Consider the following 13,802-nt stretch of genomic DNA (forward strand, 5'->3'; position numbering starts at 1 on the left):
TGACTTACCTTGGCCTACAGATAACAGGTGCATCAAAATCTGTGTTAACAATAATGATGAAAATTCAATGAAAGTGCTTTTAATCTTGCTAATTATTTATAAAATTGCCTCTATACTTGCTATTTCCGGCATCAAAATATCTTTGTAAAATGTGAAGGTGAATTTCTTACCATATACACAACGAGCATATGATAACCATATATCACACTGTTTCATATATCAAGCGAAGTGAAAAAAAATTACACTTTTCTATCTTATCAGCTTTTTTATTTCGACATTTTTGTATTAGTCAGTCTCCTACATTTTGTGTTGTTTGTTGTCGTCGGGACAACGTTGCTGATAATTAACCTTTCAAATGCCTGCTGAAATGGTGTGGCTTTTCTTTAATGGCCTACCGCATAGTTTGTTTTTCATTTCTGTAAACACATGCTGTAACGCAAGTCACAGAATCTATTTTAGATGTGCCTACCTTCTTACCCGGCAAACTGCGTGACTTTATAATAAATAATCTTAACCCTAAAATAAGAACTCTATTACCAGGAATATTCGATTAAATTATTTTGTTTCATTGTCAAATCTTGATTAAGGTTGTTTTGTTGTTGTCTGACGTGTAAGTATTTTCCTTTAAACTAAAAAAAATTAGATTCAGGCAGTAAAAGTTGTGCAGCACATTTGATGCTATTCGTTTGCTTAAACGTGTGACAGATTCAGGTTAATGAGTACAAATTGACATTGATCAGCTGTGGTCTACACGTATAAGTGTCAATTTTCAATTAGTTCGAACAAGGTTTGCTTCTACAGATTATAAGCGAAATTCATACGGCTATAAATTTTGCTAACGGTCGAGTTTGTTGTGTAGATATATAAGTTTAATTGTGGCCTAAATTCCACAGATAATCTCACAGCTAAAGCTAGGTGTTTTGAAAGATTAGAATATGACACTTTTGAAGTTAGCTATATTAAGAACTACAGCAAAATGAAAACATACGACTGTTTAGGCCAACAAGGAAAAGCTATTAGAATATTAAAGAGTAGAAAGAAAACTTCAGTTCAAAATTAGTGTAGTAAAGGATAAATAAGATAAAACTTTGGGATAAAAAAACACTTTACAAACGATTTAGATGCCTAAACGCATGAAAAGACCACAATTTGACTTTAGAATTGGTAAACACAGGAAAATAGCGGGCGATGTTGTAATGTCAAACAACCGGGGTTGCTCTTTTCCCATTTATTTATATATTTTATAAGCTATTTATTGCCTGTTATTTAGTACCTGACGGCAAAAACATAGGAATTGAAGTAATCTAAGGCTTTTCAAGTCACAAAAACATCGACATTTAGATAAGAAATAAAGTACAACATGTTTATGTACAAACCATGTTTTTGACACACATAAACTGTCGTCAACGTGTGTCCTGCTTCAAAAATATGAAATAAAATAAAATATATATACATCAGTAAAAAATATTAAAACCATAAAACACATAAAAACACACTTTACGCGAGTAAAAAAAATGAGAAAAACTGAAAAACGCATGTAAAAACGCTATGTCAAAACAAAAGCAAGAAGAAAGCAAAAACGCAAAACCTGAAAGATTGATGTATATAAGTTACAAAAACCGTAATTTTCAACATTTCTTAAAACTAAGACTAGATTCAACTTTGCGTATTTCAGCTGGCAAAGCATTAAAAAGCTTCACAGCGGAAAAATAAAACGATTTCCTTGCAAACTTAGTTTTCACTGGTGTAAGTTTTAACAAAAAATTGTTATTGCGTGTTTGTTTCTTGTGAGATATTACTTGAAAATAATTGCAAAAATTTTCACACACATCATTGTTAATACACTTTCTCACAAACATGCACGCGTGTTGCATCTTACCCGAATCGACAGAGGTAATGTTAATTTTAGGTGTTGTATGATAAAGACGAACGATCACATAGTAGTGATAGCTAGTAGCTGAATGCTAGCTTACCTGTCACGAAATGGAAACTACAGACTCGTGCATTATTCACTCTACTTTCACTTTCAGGCCAGTTCTCTCGCTTTAATGCAGCTATCCACTTTTTGCGTCGTTCCTTCGTTTCCTCAGTCTTGTTAGTTGGAAATCCGTAAAAACTCAATTATTTGTTACTCACATCTCTTCTATTCTCACATTGTATAGCACAGCAACTGTCAGGCATGTTGAACACTCTGAAATTAAGTCAAACTGTGCTAGGAGTTATGTTTGTTTTGCCTGCCGAGAATTCGCGCACGCACAGTACAATCAAAACAAAAATTCACGGAAAATGGGCTCAGCAAGTCATCTATAGGGATAATACCCTTTTGAAAAAAACTTTCTCGCTGACTCTGTTTAAATCAAAACACAAGAAACAGTCCATTGCTAACACAGGGCTGAGCGGTTAGTCCAGGTACACGGTGTTGAACATTCGTACAGGCGTGATTCCCTGTGTTTTTATTTATTTAAACCAAAGTTCCAATGAAGTTTTTTTGGAAAAGTGTATTACGCCTATACGCCTGTTCAGCTCTGTTTAACTGTACTAAGCGCTTAGCCCAGTGTTAACAGCAGACTGGCTTTTGGAATAGGCTGCTACACCAATGCGCATGTGGGATCTGGTGTACCTGTACTAATTTTTAAACTTTCTCGGGAATCACTCCTGTATGGATGGGCAACACTGTTTACCTGGACTAACCGCTCAACCCTGCGATAGCAATGGAACTGTTTCTTGTGTTCTTATTGAAACAAAGCCTGCGAGGAATTTTTTTTTAAATGAGTATTATCCCTATACGCCTGTGCAACCCCGATAAACTGTACTAAGCGCTCAGCTCGGTGTCACGATTAATTGTTTAACTTTTACAAAAACTTATTCCGCATAATAAAATAATATTGACTGATTGTTTTTGCAATAACGGAGTAACAACGGTTTGTAAACTCTGTTTTAATTTTAGCTATCGTTGCACTAAAGTTATTTTTTTTAAATATATCACAGTCGCAACATTATAATAGAGTATGCGCTTCACGTGATTTACGACATACTGTATACATGTACTAAAGCGCTCCACCTGATCGTGTGACACAGTTTACGGCTCTTGTTAAGCGCTCCACCGAGTGTTCAACGCCGGGTCACACATTGACTTGTGGTTTTCCCGTCTAGTCTCTTTAATGATAGCCGTATTCCGTCTGTCTGTTCGTGCGTCTGTTTGTTTTTTTGTTACGGAAACACGAAATGCGATATATAAAGGACGGACGACCCCGTGGGTTTTTCCACGGGTTAACGACTAGTCTCTATAATAATAGCCGTATTTTGTCTGTGTGTGTGCGTCCCGTTACGGAAACACGAAATTTTGTAAATTGCGCACCGATACCAATTCCGATATATTTTTACCGACTTTGTTTTGAGCGCTCGCACGTAGTATAGCAATCACGACGTCCGATTCTTTAAAAAACAAACCAAGATTTTCGCTTAAGAAACAATCCAAGATTTTATCGGCCGGACGAGGGCCATTTTGACGAAGGCAATTTTGATTTTGAAAGTGGTCAGGTGTGGTCAGGTTTGTAGGCTTTTTATCTTCTGAAAGCTTTATATTTTTGTTGATTTCCGCCGGCGAAGGCGGAATCTTTGATGTCGCAGATAGATAGATAGATAGATAGATAGATAGATAGATAGATAGATAGATAGATAGATAGATAGATAGATAGATAGATAGATAGATAGATAGATAGATATATTCACAGTTACTCTCCTGACCGAAAACAGTACCGAATCCTACTGTTTTAGGTTACGTTTTCTACGTCGGTTACCTTTCCTACGTACGACGGTTACGTTTCCTACCCAGCAGTAGGTTACGCTTAGGTTACGTCGGTTACCCACGACATGGCGGTTACGTTTTCTACGTCAACGCGCATGTGCAAATATTAAAAATAAATCATAAGGGCGGCTTGCGGCGTGAAAGATACTCTCAGTTAAGGATTGTTGTTGTTGTTTTTTAATCATGTCAATCAGATATAAGAAACAGAAAAGCTTTTTTTCTTTGGTAAGTTTTATTTTGTCATTTAACAGTTTTAAATGTTGTAAATGCTTATGTAAATATATTTTTTGTGGGCAACCAAAATGCATAGCTAGCTAACGTTTTGTAGCTAGTAACACCCCAAATAGCAATCTGAACTTTTTAGGTTTGTTCAATGAAATAACATTAGTAGAATTAAAGAGCTATAGCTATGGTCATTCAATAGCATTATGTTTCTTGGTAGTCTTTTTGTGTAGTTAAGTATATTGCTGTAGTGTGTTTTTATATAGTCCTTATTCTCATGTTGGTATTTTGATATGACCTCTGAGCGTTTGTTTAAAAGCTCATTTTATTTTCACTAAATTTATTCTTACTTATGTTTTTCTTGTTTCTTTAAAGACAATAGCCATGCTTGAAGTTGTTTTTCGAGAGACTCACACCTATTTGTTTTTAAAACATTTTGTTTATTTTTCTCTTGTTTTTTAAAAATAATGACCATGCTTGAAGTTGTTTTTCTGGAGACCCCACACACTTGTTTTAAACAACCAGTGTTGTTTATAGATATATTATTCCTAATCAAAATGATATCAAATCATAACAAAAGCTGTTATAAATTATTGTTAAAAAAGTGTGTTGTCTGTTGTACCCATGCTATCACCGGTTTTTATTATGATAATTTAGTTAAGTACACAATTAAGCTTTCTTTTATATCACACTGCAGTTGTGCTTTGCTCAAGTATTTCATATATATTTTACATTGTCAGAATAAAAAAAATCATTTTTCAAGTTGGAATTGTCAAAGCAGGTCACAAGAAAAGTAGGAAGCATATTTTATCATGAGTTTTGGTAATAGTAAGGTAAACAACAGTCTTTTGTGTGTATACACCTATTATATATATACTATTATATACCTTTTTCTTGTTCTTAACAGTATGTTTTTATTTCTAGGAAGTTTTGTATCGACAATTAGTGAAAATATATACGTGTACAATTTCTGCAAAAGTCAATTTGTGAAAATAAGTCTTTCCTGCAAAAAGGTTTATTTGTTAAAATTAATCAACATGAATTTTTAGCAAAACAAAAAGATTTCTGAATCTTGTAAGCAGCTTTAATTGAAAGCTATATAAATCCCAAATAATTTATAAGGACCTAAACTAAAATTGCAAACTAATTCACTGCAAAGCAAGTTGAAATTATTCGTTTCAAACATTTATTTTTAAAAAATAAATTTTTGAAATTTTTTAAAATGACTAATTTGTGAAAATTATTCTTTACGGAAGGTAATTTTTAATATAATTAATATAAACTGGCTAATATAATTAATATTATTAATATATTTAATATAAACTGAATTATATACAGAAATATCATATTCCACATATTATGGAATCACACAATCCATACTCACATCATCATCATCATTCTCGGCTTAACGTCCGTTTTCCATGCTAGCATGGGTTGGACGGGGTATATTAATGACCCTCTTCCAATCTGATCTAGACTGTGTTAGATCTAAACTCAACTTCCTTTGTATCAACTCACCTTTTTAACATATTTTTAAAACTATATGTAGCTGTGTGGATGTCTTTTTAATACAGTTGGCACAAAGTGTGTGAATTTTTTTTTGACAATGGTAAATATATGTGTATACATTTTTATATAGCGAAATCTTCAAGAATCATTTGTATTGGTTGGTACCATAACAGTTATTACAAGGAATGGGACTGATGGCATGGCCTATCCTATTATCTTGGGAAAAAAATGGTAACAATTGGAAAGTAAGTATGGCACACATTGTTACTTATTATAATTTTTTATAACAAAAATAAGGAAATTTTCAGCTAGGTTTTTTGTCAAATTTTATAGTGATGTTGATAGTGACATCAGGGTACGAAGTAAAAATGTTGAGGCGCTTCATTGCAAATTAAAAGTCATTGGAAAAAACGATGAAAGTCTTTCTTTTATTGTCAGGTCTATAATCAGGTTTTGATATTGTTTGTTTCAGGTTGAAACATCGTCTACGTCAAATAGTTTAGAAAGGTATGTTCATTTCTTTTTTAATATGTACTGAAATTGCTGTATAACCATCTAATTTAAGATTAAATTATGAATTGAAGTTGCGCATATAAGAAAGAGTCTGCAGCCTTAACTGTTACTAATTTTAGATTCCTTAAATTCTTTTATCCTTGCCTTAGTATGTTGATGAGAGAAAATATCAGGTTGAAGAAGAAAATTTCAGAGCTCGAGAACCAACTTTCAACAGACTCTACAAGCTTACCTATAGAAAAGTATGATTTTTACTGCCATATACTATTTAGAACATGTAGATTTTTGTTTCTCCTATCTCCTTTATTCGAATTATATTTTAAATGTATTCAAATTATTATTTGAAAGTAAAAGAGAAAAAAAATTGACTAAACCAGAAATGCCAACAAAAATATTCTGCAAAAGCTTCATTCTGCCGAAAATCTTAGTTTAAATGTAATATATTCCTGCGAAATTCAACTCGTGCAAGACATATTGCAATTAAAATACTAAGAAGAAATTTCTGTTTCCCACCGTTTTCTTGCAGTCTCAAACTATGTTAATTTAATTGTTTGAATTGTTTCATAGAAACCGCAAAAAATGTCCATTACAGTCATGTGATAGTTGTGTTACAAATTTATCTCGGCACATGATAGAAGTACACTATTGGCCCCAGAGTAAGGCAAAATATTGCGTTGGCATATACGGATTGAGGAAACCAGGTGTTAGGTTTTAGGTTGTCGAAACAAAAGAATGAGTTTGCACCTCCAAGACGTCCACAAACTATCAAAAGGACCTTACTATTATAGTATGTTGAAATTAGCCAGGGTGTGTGACGTTGCATCAAACAACGAAGTACACATATGACATCCATCCCTGCCAAGCATGTCGCCACTGATGATCGCCACTGATCCGAAGTAACAGATTCGGATAGTGACATGGAAGATGACGAAGTGGTTGACTCTGCTGAAATTTTAGAGAGGTTTGTGACATATAAAATTTCAGTTGATGGAGGGAAGAGTTGCCAAAAGAGTGCTATTCAGTCAAAGCAGCAATTGAGAGATATTTGGGCAGCTTTGGATTCCTCATATCCCAGTGATTTAGTCAGAAAATATAAAATTCGCGACACCTTTTTGACAACGTATGCCGAAAAGACAAAGGAATACAAAGCTTTAACCATTAAACGGTATATTTTGTCACTGCCACACTTCTATGACTTTCTCCTTACTGAGGAGATCCATCTACCTGGAATAGCACCAGATATGATTTTAAGGATGAAAGTTAGTGTATCTCGATGGAGCAAATCTAATAATGGAACGGTAGAGATACAGCAGCTTGAGAGACAGATGGAGGAGCAACAAGTGCTTATCACGCCTGAGCAGATCCAACGGTATGAGGAGTCTGCCAGTGCAAAGGAGGCTATCTCGATAATTAAAAATTTTCGTAGCCCTTACCGAGAAAACACCTTGTCTCGTCAAGAATATGCGTGTATACGGGATTTTCTCATAACGGAAATAACTATAATTAATTGTCAGAGGTCTGGCGTACCTAGCAACATGAACATCGATGAGGTGAAGGCTGCTGTATTTCGTGATGGTAAATATATTATTAAAGTAAAACGTCACAAGACATTTAGGAAACACGGTCCTGTTAATCTGTGTACGAGAGAAACCTTGTACCAACAGCTCTTAATTTTTTTCGATTCAATTCGCAGTCAGATACACAGTGACTTTGAAAATGTTTTTGTTTCATATAATGGCAAGATTTTAGAATCTGGAGCAATATCGAAACAAATTAATAGCACTTGGAAAAGGTCCGGTGTTTATGGTGAAAACGATCCGCCAGTGAGGAAAAACATCACTTCAAATATATTTCAAAAGTCTGGATCCACCATCATTGAAGATAAAAATCCAAGTGAAGCTTCATATGTTGCTAGCCTGTTGACGCACTCTGAGAGCACCTTCAAAAAATACTACCGTTTGATAGAAAAGGAAAAGTATGCCCTTAAGGGTACAGCTGCCTTGGAGGAAACTTTCAACAAACGTGGCAAAACAAATATTTACGAAAAAAGAAAACGTGGACTGATGCCGAAGTCGGGGAGTTGGAGACTCTATTTAAGCAGTTTTTGACTGCGAAATCTGTCAGAATTGGCGATGTACGTAATCTACGTGAAAAGTTTATCCATCTTATTCATTTGTCTGATAGGCAGATTTTATATAAATTGAGAAGCTACTGGCGCTATGGAGTCACGGAAGAGGAGAAAGGTAGGTTAAAACTATCGCATTTTTCTTCTTATATGTTGTATTGGTGACTTTTATTTGTTTTACGTTAGTATAAATATAAAGATTTTCATGAAAATTGTGCCTGTTTTTTTATTAAATTTAAAAGAATTCATTTCCTATCTTTTAATAGATGGTAATGATGCTGTTGACAACTCATGCTCCTCTATTGCAACTGAATACAAACAATCTGTGTCAAAAGGAGGTATGTTTGTGTTTTGCTACTTGCTAGCTTAATTGATTTTGAAAAAAGCGCTGAAGCTTTCACAGGCAGAAACTCGCGAAATGCAATTTTTTTGTGAAATTTACAATTCGCGAATATTTCTGTTGCGAAAGTTTATACACTTAAAGCAGCCCGATCCAATATTTCTTTAGTTAAGGCTTAATAGTGTGTGGTGTGCTCTTGTTGCGAAAACACAATTTTGTTTTTGATATAGTAGATAAGCATCATGGTGAAAACGAAGATGTTGACGAAGAAAGTGAAGATGATGATTATGAAAATACAGTTTCTGGGAAGGAAAAAACTTTCTCGAATGTTGAAGCTAACATCATTGTCGAAAAGTGTGCCGAGATCATTCGTTCTGGACCAATATCCATCAATAGAGTAGAACGTGCACTCGAATCAAGCTCTGTTGGAAAACGTGTACTACAAAACTTTGACATGTCGCAAATACAAACAAGGCTTACATATGAGCGCTTGTAGTACAGAAAAAGTTCCAGAAGAAAGTGTCTCTAAACTGTTTTATTTCTACCTTTACTGTACGAAACATTTAACTATAATTTGGTGTAGTTTCGCACACTTTTAATTATTTTTCCCACTATTAAACGCTCCTCATTGTATGTATCGAGAATGTTTTCATTTTCTTTGAATTCTTATGGCACGTTTTAATTCTTAACGGTGCTGAGACAAGAGTATGGATTAAAATAAGTACCATTTGTTAAAAATAGTTATATCGTTTTGCAGTATACAAGTTATGTTTTATGTGCATCACTTGACATTTTTATGTATGTTATTTTTCTATATATATATATTTAGTTATGCAAAAACAATGAACAAAATTTCCGTAATTTGCTACATTATTCATCATTCACCCTACCATCGTTTGCTTATAACAAAAAACGTGTACCTTGTGAATCCTTATTACATTGCCTTTATCGTTATGAGTGTTATGAGTCGCCGTTAGGGAGAACTGCCATGTGCCTAGGTGATGCCACGTAACTCGTGAATTTTTTAAATAAGTAACTAAAAACAGTCAATAAATGCACGATTAAGCGCCCTTGATGCTCGTTAAGGGGAAATAGGCGTTTTGAAAAAAGAAGTATAAATGTTATACTACCGTAGGGGACAAATATTAAATGGGGTTCCTAACCGGAAAAGGTGCCACATCTAGCTAAATTTAGTACTTAATAAGTCGGTTAGAAATCACGAAATTATAACGAAAAGTATCAGCTAAACTCCAGGAACGGTCTATTTAATTTTGCAACAGTATTCTGTAAAGTACCCTGCAGTAAAGAGCGGGAGTGTCCTCATCTGTTTAAAACAAATTGGAATAAAAACAAAAATATCCTTTCGAATAAATACGCAACATACTGTCATAAAAGTGAGGGAAAGTCGAGAATAGTAACAATGGTCATTTATTGCAGCGTGTGCCAAGAAGGTAAAATAATGTCCCGGTTAATGGCGCAGCACTATTGTTAGGTCACGCTACTATATTTTTAACATGTTCGAGTCTGTAAATAACGCATCCGTATTATAACTTGAACAGCACGTTATTATAAAAACTGTGGGTAATACAATAGCAGTTTTGACCACTAACAATTATACTTGCGATATTATGATTTGGCTTTTGTATATAGACAGCAAGACAAAGCAGACATCAAAGCACAAATTTAACTAGCGTTATTAAGATTCTTCTTCTTCTCCCAAAACAAATCTTGGAGATAAAGGATGACGCAACAATCAACAATAGTTCAATATTTATTATTCTGTCTAAACATTGTTAAATAGGAAATTATGTTGGAAATTGTATACGTCGTCATTGCGTAGCAATCTCAAAGGTTTTCCCAACCAAAAAAAGCGATAAGAACCTCTAGTTTGGCTATTACAGAGTACGGTGGTTTTTATCCTGGAGTAGGAGGCGATTACAATAAAGTGATCGTCTTCGTGGAATGATCTCACACTGACGCTGTTGTTATAAACTTTACTTGTATTACTCGTACTTGTACATTATTCACGATGGATTTTAACGATTTCAGCCAGCGCGAAATACCAACGTTTACCAAAAAGTAGTTGTTTTTTGTGTTTGTCAGGAAGATGTGAAAAGAAGTGCTAAAAGTTATAAATGACAACGAAATTATATGTAAAAAATTCTTTGAAAACTGGAATATTGATTATTGCTGACAGTCATCGTCTAATGCATAAATTTTGTTTGTCTTGTGTTATCTAGAAATTATTCCTACAAACGTTATGAAATATAAGCCAACACACGATAAATTTTGTTTAGGAAAATGTTTTGCCCAACAACACCTACCTCCTAGCGGTAATGCACTACCGCATCCCCCTTCCCTCAATATACTAGCCTCAACTTTGGTTGACGACACATAATCAAAAAATTAATAGAAACACCTTTCACATAATAACCTCTTGTTATGTCTATCACCGTTTTGTTTCTTACAAAGACAATACGAAAACTAGAGTGCACTAAGATCGTTTTTCCGATTCCGCGCCGTAGGAAAAGTCTGCGACCTTTCCACTTCCATGCTGTGATAGATCGTAAGACAGCAACACCAAGATGAAAGAGATAATACTACGTTAATTCTTAGCACATATATTTATTTTACATGGGCTAATAAAGAGATTCTCTTTCATATACCTTCATAGACACAAAAAGGGTTAATATGCGCAATTTTTATACTCAGGTCGATAACGTAACTCATCGATAGAATATTAAGAATACATCCGACTAGAAACAGAGTAGCAATATCAAAAAGCAATTATATAAACACAATTTCAAACTTAAAAAGTATTTAACCACATGATTTGATGAAGAATAATCAAAATTTAAGAAAGTTTTGTTGTTGTTGTGCATATCTTGAAAAGGTTACGTTAACTACGTGTTAAATTTTCGAGGGTACCTCTAACAGACAGGTCCAGAAATCCTAATTGAAGTGACTACACGTCAAATCCTTTGGTACGAATGCCAGTGTATGTTAGCAGAATGTTCATGTGTAATTTCAAGATTTTTTGACACAGTACGTTTACACAGTGACAGTGCAAACATGAAGCCCCCAAAATCGCAAAAAAGACCTACTTTTAAAAAGATAAGGGGTATGTTATGTAAGTGATTGCACTCGAATTTTTTTTTTAAAAAATCGTTAAAAACTGGATAATGGCGAATGGTGGTAATTAATTAGGGGGCTATTTTGGTGCGTGGTAGGATGATCTTTACCCATATAATCAATATTTTCCCATACCACGCCCTAGTTCTACTTACCACGACGTAGGTTACGATTCCTACTATCTTAACTTTAGCTTACTCATTTTTTTTTTAATCACAACACTTTTACAAAAATTTTAGGTTTTCTTGTTGCAAATTTATTAAAAAATATAAAATAACCTTTGGCAGCCCTTCAAACATCACGCGCGGTTTTATAATATGACTTGTCTTTGAGGTAGAAAACGTAACCTATTTACCTATACAGATAGATAGATAGATAGATAGATAGATAGATAGATAGATAGATAGATAGATAGATAGATAGATAGATAGATAGATAGATAGATAGATAGATAGATAGATAGATAGATAGATAGATAGATAGATAGATAGATAGATAGATAGATAGATAGATAGATAGATAGATAGATAGATAGATAGATAGATAGATAGATAGATAGATAGATAGATAGATAGATAGATAGATAGATAGATAGATAGATAGATAGATAGATAGATAGATAGATAGATAGATAGATAGATAGATAGATAGATAGATAGATAGATAGATAGATAGATAGATAGATAGATAGATAGATAGATAGATAGATAGATAGATAGATAGATAGATAGATAGATAGATAGATAGATAGATAGATAGATAGATAGATAGATAGATAGATAGATAGATAGATAGATAGATAGATAGATAGATAGATAGATAGATAGATAGATAGATAGATAGATAGATAGATAGATAGATAGATAGATAGATAGATAGATAGATAGATAGATAGATAGATAGATAGATAGATAGATAGATAGATAGATAGATAGATAGATAGATAGATAGAAGATCCTTTTATAATGCGCCATCTTTGATGTTATATAATTACGTCATTTCCTTCTGTACTACAATTTTGTAAGCACATAGACTAAAGCTATATTCAGCAGAACTAATTAATTATCAATGAATTTTAATTTAAAGAGGAATTGTTGAGGCTGGATATTTTTGGTGAAAGATAATGTATTATAGCTATAAAATCGTGACATGTATGTCACGATTTTATATCTTTTTTTAGATTATTGCTAATGGCGGAAATCTTTAAGCCGCAGGGCTTCTTGTTATATTTGTTTTCTGTCTGTTTTTAATGTTAAGATAAATATATTGTCACGTTTTTTAGCCTCGTAATTGTCTTAAACGCGCCAGTTTTGAAATTTTTGGCTAAGAATGAAGATTTTGCTACGTAGCTAGCTAGACATCTAGAGCCTTACTTATTACTATTGTGTATGGTATAAGAGCTTTTATCCTACCCAACATACTGAGGCTGTAGCCATTTAGCTAGCTCCTATATTTGGCTAAAAAGTGAGAGTATAAAAGTTTGGCTACAACAATATTTTTAAGGAATAATTCTTATGCTAAATGCAATTAACTAGGTAGCTAGCCATATACATCTTTTATTGTTTTCCTGAAAGCGTCTTCTGCAAATAAAATGGCTGAGCAATTGTTTTAGCTGGACCGGTCGGTAACGACCGCCTGTTCCCTATGTTTTTCATTTATACCGAAGTTGCAAAGCGACTCCAATTTAATTAGTTGTTCTGCGGGCCCGACCGACCCTAATTTTCACGAAAACAAAAAAATAATAATATCAAGCAAAAATATTTTAAAGAAAAAAAAAAGGAACAATTTCTCAGCCCATCTCATGAAAATATAACGAGCGTATAGAAGATAATCAATGTTATTTTTTGTTGGTTAAATGTCAATCTGCAATTACACTAATTAAGGTGAATCAATAACGTTAATTTCGGACAACTGTTGTTAAAGCCACTGGAAGTTGATTTTTTGTTGATGGTAATTTGTTGCGATAAAACTAAAATGCGCGATGCGCTAATTTTGTAATCACAAAACAGTTACGTAGTTAAACAGAAGTTTAAATTTTTATGTGATTTATAACAAAAATTAGCTACTTTCGCTAAAATAGTTATAATACAAGCGAAAAACAAGCATAACACCCTCCTTCGTTATGATTAATATATATATCTATATTAAAATAC

The 13,802-nt window shown here is 33.5% G+C and overlaps 1 protein-coding gene across 5 annotated transcripts; it reads left to right on the forward strand.

Moving 5' to 3' along the window:
* Positions 1–3,635: 3,635 nt before the first annotated feature.
* LOC130641628 (uncharacterized) lies at positions 3,636–9,103 on the forward strand. Of its 5 annotated transcripts, none has more exons than XM_057448505.1 (6): positions 3,636–4,033; positions 5,670–5,784; positions 6,012–6,046; positions 6,202–6,294; positions 6,620–8,515; positions 8,748–9,103. In XM_057448505.1, the coding sequence occupies exon 5, from the start codon at positions 6,970–6,972 to the stop codon at positions 8,158–8,160; it is 1,191 nt and encodes a 396-aa protein (XP_057304488.1). In that variant the 5' UTR covers positions 3,636–4,033; positions 5,670–5,784; positions 6,012–6,046; positions 6,202–6,294; positions 6,620–6,969; the 3' UTR covers positions 8,161–8,515; positions 8,748–9,103. The 5 variants fall into 5 exon arrangements, with proteins under 5 accessions (XP_057304488.1, XP_057304489.1, XP_057304487.1 ...); XM_057448506.1 differs by lacking the exon at positions 3,636–4,033 and adding an exon at positions 4,055–4,863; XM_057448504.1 differs by lacking the exon at positions 3,636–4,033 and having other exon boundaries at positions 5,234–5,784; positions 6,620–8,295; positions 8,444–8,515.
* The last annotated feature ends 4,699 nt before the right edge of the window (positions 9,104–13,802 follow it).

Source organism: Hydractinia symbiolongicarpus, chromosome 4 (genome assembly GCF_029227915.1).
Source record: "Hydractinia symbiolongicarpus strain clone_291-10 chromosome 4, HSymV2.1, whole genome shotgun sequence".
In the NCBI taxonomy this organism is placed as follows: Eukaryota; Metazoa; Cnidaria; class Hydrozoa; order Anthoathecata; family Hydractiniidae; genus Hydractinia; species Hydractinia symbiolongicarpus.